Source organism: Scomber scombrus, chromosome 16, assembly GCF_963691925.1.
Source record: "Scomber scombrus chromosome 16, fScoSco1.1, whole genome shotgun sequence".
NCBI lineage: Eukaryota > Metazoa > Chordata > Actinopteri > Scombriformes > Scombridae > Scomber > Scomber scombrus.
The window spans coordinates 17,157,243-17,179,782 of NC_084985.1; the positions used below are offsets into that span (position 1 = coordinate 17,157,243).

Below are 22,540 nucleotides of genomic sequence, written 5' to 3' on the forward strand. Positions count from 1 at the left end.
GCGTTGCTGGCTGGAGCAAAGAGAGGCAGCTGAGCTCCAAACTTATCAGTCCTGTTCTGCATCTTGTTTGTTGGAGAAGAATCAAGTCTCACACACAGATCAGTTCTAACACGACCTCAGTGAGTGCAGATGTGGATCTGAAGTGTTCAGCTCTGGTTATAAGTCCTGTTGGGGTAAAAGGACATCAGAGGGTGTGCACTGCAGGTTAATGAGGATCTTTTGATAAGTAGATGGGCCATTACTGCTGGAGGTGGAGCCAACAATTACAGTCAGTGATAGTGGTTATTGTCCAAAAGTTAATTAGCATGTATATCTGAATGCTCTGAGTCTGATCTACCTCTTTGTTCACTTAAAGATTGTCTTTTTCAGACTTAGATCTAAACTTTAAACAATCAGATCCAACATGGCATATTAATATTACAACCCCAATTCCAAAAAAGTTGGGACGCTGTGTAAAATGTAAATGATAACAGAATGTAATGATTTACAAATCTCATAAAACCATATTTTAATCACAATAGAACATAGAAAACATATCAAATGTTGAAAGTGAGAAATGATACTGTTTCATGAAAAATATTAGCTCATTTTGAATTTGATGGCAGCAACATGTCTCAAAAAAGTTGGGACAGGGGCAACAAAAGGCTGGAAAAGTAAGTGTTACTAAATAAAACAGCTGGAAGAACATTTTGCAACTAATTAGGTTAATTGGCAACAGGTCAGTAACATGACTGGGTATAAAAGCAGCATGTCAGAGATGCAGAGTCTCTCAGAAGTAAAGATGGGCAGAGGTTCACCAATCTGCGAAAAACTACGTCTACAAATTGTGGAACAATTTCAGAAAAACATTCCTCATTGTAAAATTGAAAAGACTCTGAATATCTCATCATCTAAAGTACATAATATCATCAAAAGATTCTGAGAATCTGGAGAAATCTCTGTGTGCAAGGGACATGGCCGAAAATCTATAGTGTATGCCCGTGATCTTCGGGCTCTCAGGCAGCACTGGATTAAAAACAGGCATGATTCTGTAATGGAAATCACTGCATGGGCTCAGGAACACTACCAGAAATCATTGTCTGTGAACATAGTTCACTGTGCCATCCACTAATACAGGTTAAAGCTCTATGATACAAAGCAGAAGCCATATGTGAACATGTTTCAGAAACGCCACAGTCTTCTCTGGGCCAAAACTCATTTAAAATGGACTGAGGCAAAGTGGAACACTGTTCTTTGGTCAGATGAATTGAAATTTGAAATTGTTTTTGGAAATCATGGATGCTGCGTCCTCCAGACTAAATAGGGGGGTGGGGGCATCTGACTTGTTATCAGTGCTCAGTCAAAAAGCCTACATCTCTGATGGTCTGGGGGTTCATTAGTGCCTAAGGCATGGGCAGCTTGCACATCCGGAAAGGCACCATCAATGCTGAAAGGTATACATAGATTTTTGAGCCACATATGCTCCCATCCAGGTGACATCTTTTTCAGGGAAGGCCTTGTGTATTTCAGCAAACAATGCTAAACTGAATACTGCATCTATTACATCAGCATGGCTTTGTGGAAGAAGAGACCAGGTGCAGACCTGCCTGCAGTCCATACCTTTCACCAATCGAAAACATTTGGTGCATCATGAAACGGTTGAGCAGCTTGAATCCTATATCAGATAAGAATGGGACAACATTCCACTCCACAAATTCCAGCTGGTCTGCTCAGTTGCCACCCAGATGTTTACAGACTGTTGTTAAATAAGAGGGGATGCTACACAGTGGTAAACATAGCCCTGTCCCAACTTTTTTGAGATGTGTTGCTGCCATCAAATTCAAAATTGCCTTAATTTTTTCTTAAAATGGTACAATTTGTCACTTTCAACATTTGATATGTTTTCTATGTTTTATTGTGAACATAATATGGTTTTATGAGATTTGCAAATCATTGCATTCTGTTTTAATTTACATTTAGCACAGTGTCCCAACTTTTTTGGAATTGGGGTTGTAGAAATAGTTATTCATTAGAGACTTGACAGTGGTAAATTCAGTGCGAACACTTTCAAGTTTCAAGTTGGACTGTTTTTCCTGCTTCCTTTTTTTATACACAGAACATAACATGTTTAAAACTGAAATATTCCATCTGACATTTTGTCTGATTTCTTAATTTCTAGTAGGAGACTATTTAAACATATTTGTTGTCCTTTCAAAGACTAGCATAATACATTGCTAACATGCCAATGAGCAATTTAATCACATTCCAGCTGTTTTCACATTGCTCATCACCCCTTTGTAGTCAAATCTACTGCCTATTGTCAGATGTAAAGATAGAGGTAATTTACATCACTGATCCCCATTCACATGAATGAACACATTACCTGTGCTAAAAGCTTTGTGTAGTGGTCAACAAGTTCAATATGTGACTCTGATGGAGGACTGAGTCTACATTTTGACCAAACACAACATCAACTGATTTCACTCATCTGTGATCGAAAGTGTGCTACTCGGCTGCTTAGACTAAATTATGTCAAATAATTATGAATTATGTTAAATTGTCACAGCTGTCTCTGGAAAATGTCACACAGGTCAGAAACCCCACCTCACTTTAGAGAGCCACATTAGCAGCATAATTAAAACCAGATTATATCATTTAAGAAATATCATAAATGTAAGGGGCTTTTCATGCCAAGAGAACCCTGAAATAACATATGTTTCCCCTCAGCTCATAGGGACACCTAAAACATCTTGATCAACTGCAGCTAATCCAGAATGCAGCTGCTAGAGTTTTAACAAGAAAGAAGAAATACAGGTGCCAAGGTAGCTACACCAGCTTCCAATAAATCATAAATCATAGAATTATTTTTAAATTGGTAACGCTTGTTTTTAAGGCCCTGCATGATCTGGCATTGCAGTATCTCTTTGACATGCTTGGGAGCTATGAACCAGTTATAGACCCTTCTGCTCATCTGGAACAGGCCATCTGGTTATTCACCAGCTCTCTGCGAAAACTGGTTAAACTGCTTTTAGCTTTGTGCTCCAAGTCACTGAAACATTCAACCCAATCATGTTAATTGTGATCCAACTTTTAAAATTAAACTGAAAACGTTTATTTGTAGCTGCACCTTTCAATGGTCTAGATAACTAATCCTAATTATTATTTTATTTTATTTTATATTACACCTATTTTTGCAATTTTAACGTGTGTTTTATTATTGTTTAATGGTCAATGGCAGGTGTTAAGTTATTTCATTTTTTATTGCAACTTCCTTAGTGGTATTTAACTCACATGTATTATTGATGTGTTTGTTTTGATTGTGTTTATTTAAGTCTTTACCACTTCTTCACCTGGTATGCTATCCACATAGTTTTGGTGGCTGAATTGCTCTGTTAGGCATATGTATGCTTTCACCTGGATTCAAATGTGCTATATAACTAAAGTTTGGGGGATAGATATAGGTTTTCTTTCCAGAAACAAAATCAGGATTCATTGATAAAATGACAAATGCCAACTATGATTAATGTCTTGTAAGGACTCTGTAACTTAATTTGTCAATATAGCAACACAAACATATTACATTTAACTGCAATTGACAAAATAAAAATGTTTGCTGTAGTCCAAGACATTATTCATACAGAGATTAAAAAAAACAAAAACCCTGATTGTAGACTCTGAACATCTGAAAACAACTCATTGTAATTTTAAAACACTATTAGGAGCTGCTCTGACACTGTGTGTAGGCAAAACACTCAGATGAGGTGTTAATCACTGGAATCTGAATGAAGACTTTCAACATTGCATTTCAGTTAAAATCATTTTGTTTGTATGTTGATCACCCATTTGAGCTGTTACATTCCAGTGTTTGTCACCTCATTTACCCCAGCCTTTGTCTGTGACATTGATTTACTTGTTTGTGAAGGGACACAATAGTTACATCTCCTAAATATGTATGTATACCCAGAATCAGAGCATGCTGTGATGGGATAACTTTTATACTTAGACACTATCAAGTTAAAAACTTGAGACCAATGTGAAGACACACCAAGATCTGATAAACTTGCAACCAGCACAGAGTACTTTTAAATGTTTTTTTTTATTATTTGTGTCAGGGTTAGTTTGAAGATTCAGCAGCTTCACATCGGTCAGCAATATGAAGTATGATACAAACTCCCTCTAATGACTTCAGAAGCGAATCTGTTTACTTCAAATACGCTGTCAAAATCTCAGAATATTTAAATGCTTTTTTTAAGAGCATGAAGTCTTGTTGAAATAGTTCACATTTTTAAAAAAATCTACCTGTGCACAATAATAGTATGTGGGAATTCCCTTTTGATAAAATGTCAAATGGCAGCCACATCAGGGTGAGTTTAAAAATGAAACTTTGATGTAATTTGATCAGCTCTGAATATCAGTAAATTACATTTTCTGGCATTTATGAAATGTTTGCTGTATAAACAATGTGCGGGGGACAATTGTAATGTGGGAATGTGGGAGTTTTCTAATTTGCCCATTGAGAGAGACTCTGTGCATATTACAGATGTTGTCTATTATGTTTTAACTCTGTTTTATAGTTTTTAAAATAAAAAATTAAATAAAAAATCCAAATTCACTCCACCCTCTCCCCACCACCACACGTGCCAACATGATACAGAAAAGCACACCAAATGATGGAGAGAAACAAATATAACACATTTTTAAACATGAAGCATTTTTTAATGTTGGGAGATAGTGCAGAGAAATAACGTGTTTATATCAACAGTTAATATTGCTATTTGGTCATGTCTGTTGTTGAAATATTTCATTATAATTTGAGGATAATAATATGAACCCTCAAGACAAATTTGGACTGGAGTGTCCATGTAGAAAAATAGAAATATTTCAATGCTGACTCAATCACAATTACAATCACTAGATTTCCAAATAATAAATATGACAATGTATGTACAATAACTTGAACTTTGTGCCGTTCACGTTTTAGGGAGTAACAACTTGAAAAATATATTTGATAAAGAGGCAGATCAGACTCTAAGAGCATTCAGATAGATAGATCGTTGGCTCCACCTCCAGCAGTAATGGCCCATCTACTTATCAAAAGATCCTCATTAACCTGCAGTGAACACCCTCTGATGTCCTTTTGTCCCAACAGGACTTATAACCAGGGCTGAACACTTCAGATCCACATCTGCACTCACTGAGGTTGTGTTAGCACTGATCTGTGTGTGAGACTTGATTCTTCTCCAACAAACAAGATGCAGAACAGGACCGAGAAGTTTGGAGCTCAGCTGCCTCTCTTTGCTCCAGCCAACAGCGCTCAGCGTGGCCCGTACAGGAAGAGCACCACCTACCTGGCTATGATTGCTGCTGTCCTTCAAGACGCTCCAGACAAAATGCTCACCTTTGCTCAGGTAAGAATTCTGTTTTATTGACCGTCTTTGCCATGTGAACAACAAATTGTTATTTTAAAACTAAATCTCAACCTTTTTGTTTTGCAGTTGATGAACAAGCTGGGGCCCTTTTTTTGTGAAGACAGAAAACCAGTTGAGAACAACATAAGAGTCTGTTTATCAACCAACACATGTTTTGCTAAGGTAAATCTTTATTTAAAAAATATTTAATATGTCAAACACATATTTTTATTCAACGGAAAATTGACTTCAGTCTGTAAATGTCTTAACTCATATGTGTTGTATTTTCAGGTTCCAGTGGTCCCTGATTCACTCGACAGCAAGAGAAACTACTGGAAACTGGACCTCAGTCAGATCACAGCAAAGATGGTGCGTCGTCATTTCAAAGGCATCCTGGAGCTCTTCCCCGAGTTGTCCTCCAAACTGGAAACAGAGAACATGAGCAGACCATCAGAGTCCTGCTCAGCTCTCCACTCTCCTGAACCTGCAACCTGTGGAACTGTTCAGATCAGATGCGAAGTGAAGTTCAGCAGCCCGTTCTCCATCGAATCCCTCCTTAAGAGAGACAGTCCCTCTGCTCAAGCCTCTAAATCTTCTCCTCTGTCCAGTGTGCCAGTCAGAGCGCAGCAGCAGCCTTGGCCCACACACAATCGAGTCGGGACAAAGAGGAGCCTTAGCTGGGACTGTGAGGAGCCTCTCCTGCTTCAGGCTTCAGCTGGAAGTTTCCCCATCTGCCCAGCAGGGGGCAGCACACACCATGGACTCAATGCTAACAGAGCTGCTAAGACCATTAAGACCATGCATGTGTGCACTGAGCCCTCATTCCCCGTCTATAGAAAAGTCAGTGCTACTCCATATTTCACCAACCCACACAGCAGTTACATCACTTACTCTATACCCACATTTACCCATGATGCTCACCGTTTCTGGTTGTAATGGGTTATACCTGACATTCATCTTTCTGCAGCACTTTTTTTTCAATAAAATGTGAAAAAGAAAATACATTTGTGGTTGTTTTCAATTTGAGTGCAAAATAAAATAAACTATAAAATGGACACATCTATAGTAATACAAATAACAAGGAAAATAAGAATAAAAGCCAAACCAATTCACATCATGAAGTGTGACACATAAGAATAGAGATATGCTTTCATCATAAGTTAATATAAGTATATATATATATATTATTTTTTTTTAATTATGTTTGACATCATAGTTTTGTGTGTGTTAGTATTTAACATATTAACATTGACTGATTTGCATTTACAGCTGATGCATTTTTCCAGACACTTCTAGACCCATTGGACACATGTTTGGAACCTAACCTAGAGGTTAACCAATTAATTTTTTTTTAAAGTGTTTGAACATGTTAAATTGGGATGTCCCATTCCTTTGTGGTAGCAGGCTCACATATGGTAGCAAGTTAGGAAGTAGGAACTGAAAAATGTCAGTTATCAGAACAATATCAAAAATGTGTTGTTCTTAGAAGTCTGAAAAGCCATAGCCACATGTAGTCTTTGTTATACGTTTCACTCCTGGTACTAGAAACAATGAAAAGTGGATCTGCATTTTATTATTAAATTAAGTTTACCTGTGCTTGCATATCATTTTTTGTATAAAACACATCACAACCAGAAACGGTGAGCATCATGGATAAATGTAGGTATAGAATAAGTGATGTAACTGCTGTGTGGGTTGGTGAAATATGGAGCAGCACTGACTTTTCTGTAGACAGGGAATGAGGCTCAGTGCACACATGCATGGTCTTAATGGTCTTGATGGTCTTAGGAGCTCTGTTAGCAGTGAGTCAATGGTGTGTGCTGCCTCCTGCTGAGCAGATGGGGGAATTCCCATAAATACTTGAAAAAAATGTGTTGGTGGATAAAGAGATGTAGACAACTCTGTAACACTATTTTCACATTATTTGTGGTTAATTTAACATTTATTTGTATACATTGACAAGTATAGAAATAAATTAAAGTTATTAACCTGACTATGATCAGTTTGGAATATATTTGATATTTGATCTTTGAAAGTCTCTTGAAATCTGTGGTGAAAAGGATGAATATCAGCTGGTTTAAGTACAGGTGTGTTTTTTTCCCCTGCTTCAATCAATTTAAAAAAAAAAAGATACACTGATAAAACTGAAATTCCATCTGACATTATTAATTTAATTATAAAGGGGCACAGAAAAAAATAGTTTCATTGATAAAACAGCACATGTTGACTTTGGTTAATAAAAAGATGGAAGACATGATTGTATTTTGGGGACAGATTAATTTCTTCTCCAGTAAATATACTGTATGACTAACTAGTGATCTGAAACTCTATGTCTGCTTTTAATTCTTAATTCAGGAATGGTTAGCAAATACACACTCACTCTCTCTGGTTCTTTTAACAGAGGCAACTTAATTTCTGTCTAATCTGTGCTATCCAGCTAGACAGCACGCAATGTCGAATTGCCACTGGGTGACAGTTCAGGGTGATTGGACAGGTGGTGTACAGTTTTGGTAGGGTTTTTAATAACACTGCCCTCCAAAATATTCATTATCTTCTAGTTTTGATATAGATAATTGGAAAATATACAAACTAAACATACAGGGATTACATTCTCAAAGTAACTGAACATCCAGGTAACTCACTTAACAGGATGTATTATCATGCACTCAGCCCCACCCAAGCACTCAGACAACATTCAGCTATGAAAAGGTCCTAGTGGGATACATACATTTACTCTGATGGCTCATTGATTTTAAAGAGCTGACACAACGACCTGTAATAAGATACATTCCAAAGAAGCTGAATTTCTATCGTATTTGGATTTTTTTTCTTCCACCTTTTCTTGAAGGCATAACTGAATGAAAGAGTTGGGAGCAACAACAATGGACAAATCACTAAAAGAGACAGACATATTCCGAGGTTTTTTGAAAAGTACCTATCAACCTCCATTCTTTCTTAAATTCTCATGGCATGTCCTTGTTTCCCATCTCTTTATATAAGCACTGACATATTGTTGAAGCTCTGCTGCCATGACTCATTCTCCTACTGCTGCTTGGGATTTTAACAATCAGCATTTTGATTCTTTCTTTGTAGAGTGTCTGGAGACCTTTTGCAGCCATTGTCCTTCACCAATACTTTACCTTAGTTGATGAATAAAAGTGAAAGCCTCTATTGAGGACAGTCTGAATGTGCCCTTCAGATTAAACCATCAAGTGGCCTCTTTAATGTATGCAAAACTCTCCCTCGATTGAACGAGACAAGTGACTTTCAGGCCGTGTGTCTCAAGTGTATGCTTCTTTTAAATTTCAGAACTGCACCTGTAAATGTGACACTGTGGTAATGGATTCAAATGGTTATCATTAGCAATAACACAAAACTGCTATGTCTAATAACTGCACAATATCTATTCATTAAAAAAAAAAACACTTCTCTACCATCTTCTTAACAGGAATTTAAAACTGTACTGGACCATGATTGACTTCCAAAACTAGTTATGATTTTTTTAAAAACCAAAACCAAAAAACCTCAAATTTAGTACCAACTTTTAACTTCACTGACTTGAACTTGAACTTCATAGTGGAAACATTTTATAGACTGTCACAGACAAGGTTGAGGGTTCATTTCATTTACATTGTGAATTATGTCTGCCTTCCATTGAGTTTGCGGTCCGTCATTTGAATGTCATGTATTGTAGCTTTTGGAGGGAAACAAATACCTCTTTTCATATTCTACCTTTAAGAGAATGTATTTGAATTTTGATGAGTTAATGTAGCATATCCTTAAGTTTGTAACATTAGCAATACATTGATTACTTTCCATTTACACATGGAAGGACAAAAGACAAGACAGAGACTAAATGAAATAAAATGCCATTTTATTGTTCAGCCGTGTCATAACTTCGTCTCCAAAATAAGCACAGCAGGACTACAACTGGTTCATCAACCTAGCTACCCCTTGATAGCACATAAAACTGGGTTTTATAAGACCACCAATGATAGCGTTAAAGACTTTTCTATCAGACATCCAATGATAGCATACAAAATAGTTAACCTACCAGTGATACTGTATATAAAACACTTGTCTCTAGATTGATCCCCAACCCACCCTCAATTTCATCCATATCCCCCTTTAGAACATTTGTGACACTGACATATTTTATGCTTAAACAAGCACATATTAAGAATGCATAATTCTCCATTTCTGAGATTATAAAAAAACTACACAATGTTACACTTTAAGTCAGAGTACAATTCAACTGATTATTAGTGTTCTACACATTCGGCCATAAACCAAAGGAACATTGTATAATATCACTATAACTTAAAACACTACATGTAATATACGTTTTCTTTAAAAAAAATTACAAATGATTAGCATTTAAGAGAAAATGAAGATGGCTAGTGCGAAGGCAAGCTGGGTCAGTACCATAACAGAGAATGAGTAATACAAAAAGAAATAAAAAAATAGAATAAGAAAAATAGAAACAAAACTGATAATACAGGCAAGGCTAAAACATATGTGTTTCCAACTTTTAAGATCCACCTCATGTGCACACATCCATATAGGTAACCTGCTCCAAGACCTCCATTGTGTGATTCCACATCTCTCACTGATACTTTCCCCCTTTTCGACTTGCTTTAACATTCCTGTGGCAACCATCTTCTTTGTTTTCTTGTGTCAGGCACTTTCCAAGACCCCTTATTCCTCTCTATACTTTCAACAACTCTACAGGCCAATCATAATGCTGCTTCAGACAATACAGGCCAATCACAATGCAGGTTCTATCAGAATACAACTGCAAAAGAGCACAGGACAAAATTTTTAAAATTGTGTTGCCATTTATATGAATATTGCTTTTACTATGAACTGGCAGGTTAAGTGTTCTGTGGAAGTCAATCTCACCAATCCTACAGGTCGGTGTCAAACCAGGCCAGCTGGTTGCTGTCCATCAGGTCCTGGGAGTGGCCGAGGTCTGGCAGTGGATCAGTGTGGTGGCCCAGGTCAGGCAGAGTGTCAGCATGGTAGTCAGCACCTTCCATCATGGGGTCCAACAGGGAGTCCTGGCCGTAGGGTGCTGCGTAGGCCCGGTAGGCTCCATCTGAGATGCAAAAAAAAAACAACCTTGTAAAACTGGTGCATACGGTTCCCATCACACAGACACAGGCCGGTAGAGAATTTGTTTTATTCTCAAACAAAAGCAAAGAAACATCTGGCAGTGATAAGTGGCACCGTGTGATAACATCTGGTTGGGAAAGATGATGTAAAATTAGTCTCATATGACATTAAAAAACAGTTCTGACCCAAATAAATACAGTTACAATGCAGTTGTCTATCAATATCAAATGTAACCACAGAATCAGATGCTTTTAAGTATAAATGACATAATCAAATGATGAAATAAAGTGTGAGAAAGTAGGGATTTCATTATGGAGACAACAGATACTCACCATCCTGCCTGTAAGCCAGAGGGTCTCCCTGACCTCCCATATCCAGTCCCAGGTCTCCAGTCTATAAAAAGGCACAAGAGTGATCAATCAATCAATCGATTGACAAGAGCGATGAGTACAGTCTGACATAAACCAGCCAATGTGGAGGGGTGTTAGTCTTTGTCCCAATTCCATTTAACATACTGCCTGTATAAAGAATGTGCTATGTACCAGTCACCCTACAAAAACAATCTGTATTTGATGATTTTGTGTGTGCCGTACAATATGTTCACAAAGAGCAAATTGTTTCTCTAAAGATTTTATGAATTCATATTTTGCTTTACAATTTATTTCTTCAGCTTTCTTGAAACAAACAATAATTCAATGTATTTATTTGCTGCTGTGAGTAGCTCCGCCATCTCTTTTGTGCACTGCATTGTGGGACAATGACTTTGTGAATGTGTACATGAACAAAACAAAAATCAAGCAGGTTTACAAATATTGTTGATATGGCTGAGTAAATCTAACTGTCACTTTTTCAATATGAAAACGCTACACATTTATTAATTTGTGTGTGCATGTAAATGTATTTATATGTACCTCGTTCCAGGCCATAGGCTCAGTTCTGAACAAAGAGCTGGTCAGCTCCACTGACAGACGTTTCTTGTAGTCCTGGGGTTTGTCCTCAGACATGCGGAACAGGACAGCTGCAGCGTAAGTTGCTACAGGGAAGAATAAACAGTAAGTGAAGTCACATGACTCAAGTTGACACTGCCAATTAGAAAACTTTGCATAGTGTACATTAGTACATATTCTTACCAACACCCTCATTACGGGAGTGCAGCAGCTCAGTGAGCGGTGCAGTGGCTCCTTCAGCTTCGATTGCCTCAGCAGCTTCTTTGTCCTGAGCCAGTTCACACAGCACACCTGCTGCCACACGCTGGATGTTCTCCACTGGAGAATACAGCAACTAGAGGGGGCATCAATGTGTCAGACAACAGAGAGTTGGTGAAATGCTTACAGTGGTAAAAGAAAAGAATCAGGCAGAGGAGGAAAATTAAAGCTGCTAAAAAAACAGACTTGACATTTTCATGCATCTTGTGTGGGACTGTAGATCTCTGTTTTTACAATGAGGATGTGGTTTTACCTGGACGAAGAGTGGAATGGTGTTAAGCCCTCTGATGACGATTCTGTTGTGGACATCTCGTGCCAGGATGTGCAGAGCTCCTGTGCAGCCTTCCACTATTTCCTCCATACGCACACCCTCCTGTATGTTTGTGTGGGAAGGAAAGGAAATCAAACACAAAAACTTCCAAGACTTCAAAGACAAAAAGCATGACATTTTGTTAGTTTGGTTACACACCACAAACTGCTGCTGGTTGCCTCCCATGCTGGTGCGCCTCTGGGTGTCTTGGTGGGCCCTGACGAGCAGTTGGACCAATCGGGGAATGGCTCCCTGCTCCCGCAAAGCACTGTGGTTGGCTGGGCATAGAGCCAGGTTACGAATCAGACCAACTGTGGCCTAGATTAGGTTGAAAATGAGACATTTTTAGTGAGAATTAGTACTGATCAACCCCTCAGTAATGTCACACATGACAAAGGTTCATTATATGTTCTTAATCTAGTAAAATGTAAAGGTGACAGAGAATCTGTGAGGGTTAATGACCTTGATTAGTGGCCAGTGGGACGGAGGGTGCAGTAGCTTGACCACCACAGGCAGGCCGTAATGAAGACGCACAGCATTCTGGGCCATCTCAGCATCCTGGTGGCGAGAGGTCAGATGGCGCAGAGCACAGACTGCTGGCTCTGTGATGTCCTCTCTGTCGCCTGCCCGAAGCACTGTTCGCACCAGAGCCTCAATGCCTCCAACCTGACATTGATCACATTAATCAGAGAACTTGCAATGTAATGTTATTACAGCAAATAAATAAGAGCACAGACACTATGGACAGCTCTCAGAATACACCATCCATTTGCTGCAAAGATACAAACATGAACACTTAAATGTAGATTTAGAAAAGTGAAACCAAAATACGTTTCCAAAAAGGTGTTGTGTGTGTATAAAATACATACCTGGCAGACCATGAGTTTGTTACTATAGTTGTTGCAGGTCAGGTTGGAGAGGATGCCAGCAGCACATGTCACTACATTGATGTCATCACTGCCCAGCAGCTGGACCAGGGTCCCCAGGAGACCCTCCATTCCCTCCTGGAGAGAGCAGAGGAGAAGGTGGCAGTGAGTGAGTTGTTACTCAACGCTTCAAATTATTCAAAAATATGTTTGCCATTGTTGGCTATATATCAAAACAATTAATTGTTGTCAGAAGTCTGAGTAATAGTTTTTTTAATATAAAATCCATACATGAGATATTAGCACTTGAGGGGTTCCATGAGTGTTTTTTACCTGTTTAGTGGCCGCGTCTGAAAGGTTCCTCAGAGTCCAAAGGCAGTTCTGGACCAGACGCTGACTGGGGTCTGTCAGGTGGAGCCCCAGGGCCTGCATGCCTCCTACACACAAAGCCAAGAAGAAAGGGGAAAAAAATCTTTTTAAACCACAAATACAATATGTGTCTAAAACTAGACCACAACACAGCAGAAAATGCAGTAAACACAGTGATGATATATTTTCCACTGTATTCATTTAGATTCCATTTCTGTACGGTGAGTATATACGTACCAGCCTCAACAATGGCAGGCTTGTTGCTGGAGCAAACAGATAGCACCTTGAGCACTCTGCTTGTGGTCCATAGAAGTTTCTCATATGTGAAGGTCCTCATGATGTTGACCAGGGCCTGGGGACCACCACTGGCCAGAATAATCAGCTAAAACAAAGACACGATTATGTTTATACAAGCATTTCAAATCTAACACTAGTTTCTACTTTCTACTGACAATAGAATTACAATTAATGTGTGAATGAATCAGTCCATGTTCCAATACCTTGCTTTCCTGGTTGCCATATGCAAGAATCTGCAGGCAGTCAGTAGTGATTGCCAGGAACTTGACGTTGGTGTTAGACAGCAGGGCCACCATCTTCTGCAATCCTCCAGCCAAGCGCACCGCCATCTTGGCCCCTTCCTGATGCAACAAGAGGTTGTGGAGCGTGGTGATGGCGTAGAACAACACACTGTCCACCGGTGAGCTGAAGAAAAAAAAATAAAATCACAAAACAAAAACAATCATACATTTTTGTTTTTTCAGATGCAAACAGATAATTATCACAATTTCATACACTAAATTACAGGTTTTCCTTCAGTGGGCACTATCAAGACTCAGCAATAAAAGCTCAAAAGATGACGGGAAAAACTTGAATTTCAGTTCAGTTTATTTTTAGCTCTTATATATCGTTACATATTTATATTTTAGCTATATTCGCTGAGCTGTTATTACAGCTTCTAGTGTGGTAAAAATCACACACCTGTTTAACTAATTTTTTTTTTTAAAGGACATTGCACTTCAATAGCAAAAAAGATGACTAAGTGACATTTCAGACCAACTTGACAAGTTACTACAGGAAAGCATGCAGTCCACACAGTGCCAGATGATCAGAGATCTATGGCTACCAAGGTCCTGTCCACAAGGTATGACTTTCTGATATGACCCATTACTCACAAACACTGTGTAGACATCTGCACATTACCACTGGTACGTTGGAGCTCTTTACAAGTATGACAGTTTTTTGGCCCTAATAATCCAGCTTTCAAACAACAATTAACATCATTTTAAGGGCACACAAGGAAAATAAAGACACTAAATAACTTTATGATGCTAACAATTACTATACCTATAAAGATGATAAGCTTTGACTCAGGATGAGAAAAAAATCCAAATATAATTATATTCAAATGGTCACCTGTTTGTAGTCTAATAAAATCAGGCAGTTTGTCTCACCCTCTCATGCTACTCTTCAACCTGCATTTAAAGTGTTGTGATGTGATTCCAGGTGCAAATTCAACCCTACACGTGACATCCAACAGGTCACAACTTGCCAGCCAGCAAAGTGTTTGGCTTTTCATCGAGAGCACAAAGAGCAAAACAAAGCAGGACGACATTTTAATGGTTTCCAATGTGATACACTGTGGAGTAATGAAACGTTTGTGAAGCTTGTGAGCTGGTTGGTGGAGAGTTGGACTTTTTTATTTGATAACGGCACCATTCGTCATTCTCACTTCAAAGTGATGAGTCAGTTTTGATTTAACAATGGTAGTCTAGGTGAAACCAGTGAAACATCCGGCAATAAAACAATCCAAGTGGCTGGGTTGGTGGGTGCATACTGTTTGAGGTACTGATGAGATAATGAAATACGATCCAGTTGGAGCTATTGATTATAAGGTTTCAGGCTTATCATACAACAAAACACTGCACAGCAGTTTGTAATACTCCAACACATCCATAAGATTTTACAACTCTGAAAACTTTTTACAGTAGGAACTATATCTTTCACTGTGATGGGTGCGAAGTAAACGGCAAAAACACAGCAACCATGTTACAAAGTAATCCACCAAGAATGTGCGCTTGCATGTATGTGATTGAACGCAGCATCTTGCCAGATGACATAACTTTGCTTTGCAGCCCAAATTGAACCAGGTTCTACCTTTATGCCACACAAGCCTGCACTATAATGGAGCTATGTTTTTACGCAGGTCTCATTTCTATGTGAATGCAGCTTTTTACTTGCTGGTTTGTTATGACTGTTTATAGATATGCTTCTCTGTGAATGTGATGGTCCGCTGTCTACACTAATCCTTGGTGAGAGCTACACCATTTCCACTGTTTATCTTTATTTGCTGTTGACCCATTATTTAATTAATTATTAGTGATATTTACAGCAGCAGAGTACATTGCTGCATTTTTAATCTACATTCTTCACCTGTGGTGCAGAGTGAGTGTTTGATGTTAAAACATTGGCTTTTGGTTTATGATAAGGTTTTGCTCACTGTTAGCCTCTAAAACAGTGTTAGGGCTGACCTTATGACCTACTAGTCTTCATATCAACACAAATCTCAGGTGCAAGGTAAACCAACAAGTGACTCATCAAAACCACTTTCTGCCATCAGATTCCTCTGAAAAAACAATGTAAATCATTGAAGGATAGCTTCTATGCAGTCTTCTTGCTGACTGTGGAGACTGATTAACTGCTAATACATATTGAGTAAAGACCACCAACATTCTTCCAGTTTCTTACCCCAGCATCTTCACCAGGGCGGGGATGCCTCCAGACTTGAAGATTGCAAGGAGCCCCTCACGGTGGTGGGAAAGGTTGTGCAACGTGCCAGCAGAGCAGCGAGCAGTCTCCACATCACCAGTGTTCTGCATGGCACGCACAACTGCAGAAACCATCTGCGGTGAACGCATCAGGGCATGGCGCGATGCCTCCTTCTTTGACAACTGATGCACCATTACAGCTGCCTTGTTCACGACAACCTAGAACAGAGGTAATGTTCAGTAAGCATGTATTGTCTGGGTACTGGTTCTATGAGGTACTATATGCATCTGTTTAGCTATACAACTGTGAATATACATGCAAATGCCTGGGAAATTATTTACTGGACATGAGATTAACTGGGGGCCACTTCATTGTTTGAATGTGAATGTGTCTAAATGCGTACCTGGTCCTCATCATTGAGCAACTTGGTAAGCTCAGGGATGGCACGAGTGGCCAGCTCAGCATCATCCTGGTAGTTAATGAGATTGACCACAGCATGCTTCAGCATCTGAGAGGGCTCCGCAAGACGCTGCACTGCCGTGGGGTGGGCAGCATCAATCTGGGTGGGAGGGATCTGGATGCCTTCCTCCAAGGTCTCAGGGAACATGGCCGCACGGACACGCTGGGCTCGAGTCATGGCATAACCCTCAATGTCTGAAAGAAAAGTAATATCAAACATAAATACAGAGAGATTATAGATATCTGTCAATCAGGGGGAGATGTTTCAATATCATTTAAGTGAAAGTAGCTATCTCAATGTGGCAAGTCAATGATAAGGATTGCTTTATGGCAATACATAATATATTTTATTATTTTTATTGTTAAGTAAATCACTAGACATTCCCATCTGGTTATCTAACTCTAAACTTTTTAATTTTGTTTCCGCAATATGTGATGATTTATACCTGTAGGCTCGGGAGTGAAGGGCTGGTTGAACTCCCAGTCGTAGAGAGTTGGATCATCCTCTTCAGCATCAGGGTTTCCCTTGCCACTCAAAGATGGTGCTGTGGTGGTGACACCAGACTGGATGCCTGAGTCCAGGTAGGACTGCTGCTGCCACTGGCTCACAGCAGCCTTGCTGTCTCCCATCGCCATGTCCAACTCCATCAAATCAGCTACACAAAAAAAGGGAAACATTGATTTTTAAAATAGGAGAAAAATCATCTTTAACTTAAGTTTCTCACTTCATTGCACTTTAAGTCAAGAATAAAGAATAATCTTAAATGGCTTCAGAAATGTTATGCAACATACGTTAATATGTGTAATCTTGAATTAAAGCTGGTAAGACTTGTAGGAATTACAAGCTGGGAGTCATTGGGAAAATTAAGGAGAATAAAATAAGAAATAAGAAAAATGAGCAAGCATAAATGAAAATGCTCTAATGCCCTTTGGTGCCGATCCTAAATTTAACTATGTAAACATCTATTTCCCTTTACAATCCTGAGAAAAGTTTTTACCTAAATGACAAACTTGGATGTAATAAAAACCAGATTGCAAGTACTTGGGATGCCGTGACATGTGCTCATCCAGCTCCCACTTTTTTTCCAATTTACACAGTGCCTCGAGGCTTAAGAGTTTTGATGATGTTTTTATGTATATAGAACCTCTTATGCATGGAGGTTAAAGGTAAATTGTGAATGCCTCCTGTTCATATTAACATATATTTTTTTATATGGAAATAAAATCATGTCTGATTAAGTTGTTCATACTTACACTGGGTAGCCATTGTTCTTGCCTGCCCTCAGCCCGCACAGCAGATATGTCTGTAAAAAAGGCAAAAGTACACAAGGGGAAGAAAATAAGGTAACTCGCACTGAACCTCGAGTTCAGTTTGCCAAAGTCAAACCTAGTCGTAATGTTTATGCGTTTCTCCAACGTGGTCTCAATAATAAAACCCGTTGTCCTGTGCGGTAACGTTACCTGTGCCAGGCCCCCTCTGATTCAGGCGCTTGTTTGCTAACGTAGCTATGGAGGGGAAATGCCGAGCCTCCACCTCCAGCCGAGAGAGCAAAGCGGTGGGTATTTCCAGGCCAGCACGAACACAATTCACCATTCAGCGGCAAAGAACATCAAAGGCATATTTTCTCCCCCCTCCCCTCTAACCACGGCCAAGTTCCGACCTCGCAGCTTGGGTTTCCAATGAGACAAGCTACCCCCTCCGCCTCGCAGTCACTTCCATGACTCCTCCTCTCATGGTGGTTCTAACTACCAGCGTATCGAGCTGCCTCACCAAAATCCACAAAAAGTCAGCCAAGTGTACAGGTTACACTTATTGTCAAACATTTTATAATGACATATAATTCAAGACCGCTAGCTTACCTTGAAACCTCGCTAAGCTAACCTAACGTCCGTAGCTAACCCCTCCGCTAGTTAGCCAACTAGCTAACATAAACAAACACCGCTTAAGGCTTCACTCACAATGTCCAAACTTAAAAGACGCTGTCCGGAGATGCAACCAGTATGAGAAGTCGCTATTGCAACAAGTCAGTCCATTGCTGTAATTGGGATTTTCAAGAGAGCCCTCCAACTGTTCATTTCAGATTTGATTAGCTCAGCTAGCCAGGACGTCTGAAAAGTAGATCCAAGCGCCACCGTACAAAAACCTGCTGTGCTGAAAGCAGAAAACCCCACCGGAGCCCCCCTCCCCAGCCAAAGATGATTTTCTCTGCCGAAACAATAATTGACGCAGTGTGTATACGTTGTGTGATAGATGTACTAAACAGGATAGCTTTACCAGAGTCGAGCGGCTCCTCCGTGGTTCTTATCAGGGAAACGTCCTCCTTTCGCTCGACTAAAAACGGGGAAAAAGATCTGCTAGGTGAACCACCCGTAGAAGTCCGAACCACACCCGCTGTTACTCCGCCGAATGTGTTGCTTCCGCTTGCATGATCGAACATCAAGATGGCGAAAAAGAGAAAATATAGTATTCTGCCGCACTCGGGAAAAATAGGGCGCCATTTTAAATAAAGTTATTGCATCAAATTTGTCAAAATCTTTTGGGGATATTGTCAGATATTAATGTGTTTTTATATCAAGACCAGTCGGACATCTCAACACTTGAGTTTATTTCAAACCGTAGATGAGGATGTTTCTCAGTTGCAGTAGTGGTGGAGCGGGCGAGGTGCATTCATTAGAGTGGAATGTGATTCATAAGCTGCTGTGATATGACAGAGAGGGGTCAGCACCGTAACGCAAACCCGTGAGGGCCCCCGACAGTCTTGAGTGGGCTCCTAACCACCAGCACTCTTCTGTTTTGTTTTTTGCTTATGGTTATACCTTTTTTAGGAGGGGGGCAGGCTTTGGGTCGATTCTAAAAATGCAACAAATACTTGGTTGCTACACCAATTGCTACACTTTCCTTTTAGCAATACATTCATGATAGATAAGGTTTGAGGAATGAATCACATTAAATATGAAACACTGTAACACCATCTCACACTCACAAAATATTTAACCATCTGCCCTTTGATAAAATACAAACTGGCCACAATCAGAATAGTGTTGTGGCTTTTACAGTAGCCTACCAGTAGAAATTTGATTAAAAAAAGAGTGTTTGAACCTCTTTCCAAAGATAAAACAACAGTCTTTGACATTAAGAATGCTTTAAGAAAAAAACAAACAAACAAATAAATCCCTCACACACACACACACACACACACACACACACACACATATACACACACACAAACACACGCACACACACATTGCAGTTGAGGAACAGACTAAAGCACAATACTCCCCAAAACTTAATCAGTGTTAAATCAACATTCAAATCCAGTCCAGAAGCAAAACAACATCCTCAAAGTACACAACCTTCATATCACCAGTTGACTGAAAATTGGCGTCTATTAAACGCTCTGACCAAAGTATTTTACCAGCCTATATAATCACTTTCTGGGTACTTGTGGGTGCACAAGAAGAAGCCTATAGTCCTAGACAAAGGAAAATATGAATCAGCAACTCTTTAAAATTATGTGTTTTTTCTCTTTTGAAGGCAGTATTGCCTCTTAAACATTTCCCCTAACAGGTCTTTATCATTCATTTATCTAATTCAAATATTCAAACTTTTCCTTGATCAGTATCAGTGTTACCTGTCAGTCACCTCTCTCATCTCATCCACTTTACATACACATAGACTAGACTTGCACTTGCCCTGAAAACTTGTTTTCTATAAGCCACAGTAGTTTAAGAGGAAAAAACCCAAACAATTGAAACCATATAGGCCTACAATAGGAAGATGTGATTGATTTTCAGTTTTCTTTGGAAAGCCACAACTTTATTACCACATGAAAAATTAAATACCCACCTAATGAAAATTGACAAAACACTGACAAGAATGCAGCAGTCAAAATAATGAAATTACATGCTATATATGAAGTAAATGCATTTCCATTTTAAGCTATGATTTAAACTAATTGCAATACACAAACCTGTATAACTACAGTCACTCTGATATTAAACATCTATTTGTACATAACATACAAACAACCACCACAATGATTACAGTAAATCAGTAAGATTTGACCTGTTGTTATAGCTATATGAAGAAATGTACTGAAAACGTATTACATGAAAACATTCAAAACAGAAAGTGTCAGTAATAGTACAGGGTGTGTTCATGTGTCTGACACGTTCCACAGGCATGAAAAGGTTAAAGTACAAAGTGTTATTATAGAGTATACTACTGCTGCTGCAGGAAATGGAAAGTTATTATCTTTATTATACCCCAATGACTGACTGACAAACTTTCCTATACAATGTTATTTCTCAAAGAATAACAGAAATATGTAGGAGGCTTATAAAACATATATACAGAATATAAACAATTGTGTCAACTACAATATTTTGTACACAGTTAGTCAAATAAGGTGATGACATGATTCATTCCTGTTTTTCCATTGTTGTCAGTGTTTTGTCAGTATTTGGTACAAACATCAAAGCCTCAGGGAAAATTACGAAGCCCATCCACTGTCTCCAATTGTGGCACACAGTGGAGCTGGTGTATTTAATTTAGGCCTACTTGAATAAGGAGAAGTACAGTATGGCACAGATAATATAAGAAACATCTTCCTACAAGTCAAACACCTACACTATAAAAAGCCGAACTTCAAAATTGTTGTTCTATGAAAAAAGTTGAGCTAACCCAAACTTTCAAATTTACTAATAAGTAGTGCAATCCACTGAAAGTTTTAAGTTGAGAAAACTTCAGATAGTGGTTTAAGCATCTGTTGAGGTAACTAAGGCACAGGTAGATGTTTGTGAACAAGACTTGGGAGTAGTGATGTCATGTCACATTACCAAATAAGGTGTACATCATGACAGCATGGACCGTGCAGCACTCTGTCAAGGTCAGTCAATCTTACCAAAAAGTTAAATAATTGTTTAGGAATTAGATAGATTAGGAATTAGATTAGACGGTTTGGCAATCGCCACTGCCGGTCCAAACCCTCACGACTGTCCCCCGTGCTTGCCGTTGTGAATGCGGCAACACGTGTTTCGATTACTTGTAATCTGATTACTCTCCCAAAAGTAATCTGATTACTCTCCCATAAGTAATCTGATTACCTTCATGTATTGTAATACAGTTGATACAGTTTACCACTATTTATCTTCCAACAAGTAATTATGTTACTTGTAGGGAAGTAATCTGATTACAAGTAAGTAGGTTACTTGTAGGGGCTGATTACCTTAGTAATACAGCTGATAATACAGTTCGATACTATTCAATTTAAATCTTGCTGTATCTTTATGAATCCTTGTGACAATTAGTTGCAGTTGCGCTCTAAGAGGTTACTATAATGTGTTTGGGAGGTTTGACGTGTTGCTGTGCGGACACAAAAGAGGTATTATATCAGTTTGTCTTATATAACTGTAAATATCTGTCTTATATGTATTTCTATGTCAATATAGAAAGGCAAATATGGTGATCGAGCTCTGACATTTCTGGTAACAAGGTGTTACAACTCACTCTGGTCTCACAAAAACAACCAAACCGCCCAGATATCGGAGATCAGGGGAGAATCACTTCCTAACTGTTTTTACTCAGAAACACATCTTCAGTTATTAAATGTACAATATTATTAATTAAACTTAAATATTAAAAATCTACCCATGACTGAGCAAAGCTGTTATTTTGATTATGTTGATATATTGCTTTGGTTGATTTTGACAACTATCCTGAACCACCACTATTTTTCACCATGTTGCCCCTGGAATGAGTTGGCTTATTTGCCCGAAACAGTAATGACAACAAAGCTCCTCTGTCTGCTTGTGTGCAGTGGTGTCTGCCAGATAGCTTCTTGTAAACAACATTTGAATTACTTGAATAAACAATACAAATACTAACTGCCATAAATTAGTTGTTGCCAGTAGTTGCCAGTGCATCATGTCCACCTTGCTAAAAGTATTGTAGTGTAATACAACAGTCCTGCAGTAAATTCTCACTTCGTTAAAGTTATAATGTTCAGTTTTTGTTGAAACTGTTTTCAGAGAGGCATTAAATCAACTGTATGATCATTTGGA

The 22,540-nt window shown here is 38.9% G+C and overlaps 1 protein-coding gene across 1 annotated transcript; it reads right to left on the reverse strand.

The window, feature by feature from the left end:
* Positions 1-9,244: 9,244 nt before the first annotated feature.
* LOC133996015 (catenin beta-1-like) lies at positions 9,245-18,883 on the reverse strand. Its single transcript, XM_062435545.1, has 17 exons — positions 18,753-18,883; positions 17,732-17,781; positions 16,924-17,133; positions 16,422-16,672; positions 15,998-16,236; positions 13,753-13,954; positions 13,490-13,634; positions 13,217-13,320; positions 12,887-13,021; positions 12,480-12,683; positions 12,177-12,335; positions 11,961-12,080; positions 11,633-11,783; positions 11,414-11,535; positions 10,835-10,895; positions 10,290-10,485; positions 9,245-10,182 (listed from the first exon to the last, which is right to left on the reverse strand). Exons 2-16 carry the CDS (start codon positions 17,742-17,744, stop codon positions 10,295-10,297), a joined length of 2,307 nt encoding a protein of 768 aa, XP_062291529.1. The 5' UTR covers positions 17,745-17,781; positions 18,753-18,883; the 3' UTR covers positions 9,245-10,182; positions 10,290-10,294.
* Between the last annotated feature and the right edge of the window lie 3,657 nt (positions 18,884-22,540).

Bases quoted from the DNA above. Each gene is read 5' to 3' on its own strand.
- LOC133996015 (XM_062435545.1), bottom strand. The intron at 16,673-16,923 runs GTATAAATCATC...CTTTTCTTTCAG, and splicing joins CTTCACTCCCGAGCCTACAG to ACATTGAGGGTTATGCCATG. The intron at 13,635-13,752 runs GTATTGGAACAT...TCTTTGTTTTAG, and splicing joins ATGGCAACCAGGAAAGCAAG to CTGATTATTCTGGCCAGTGG.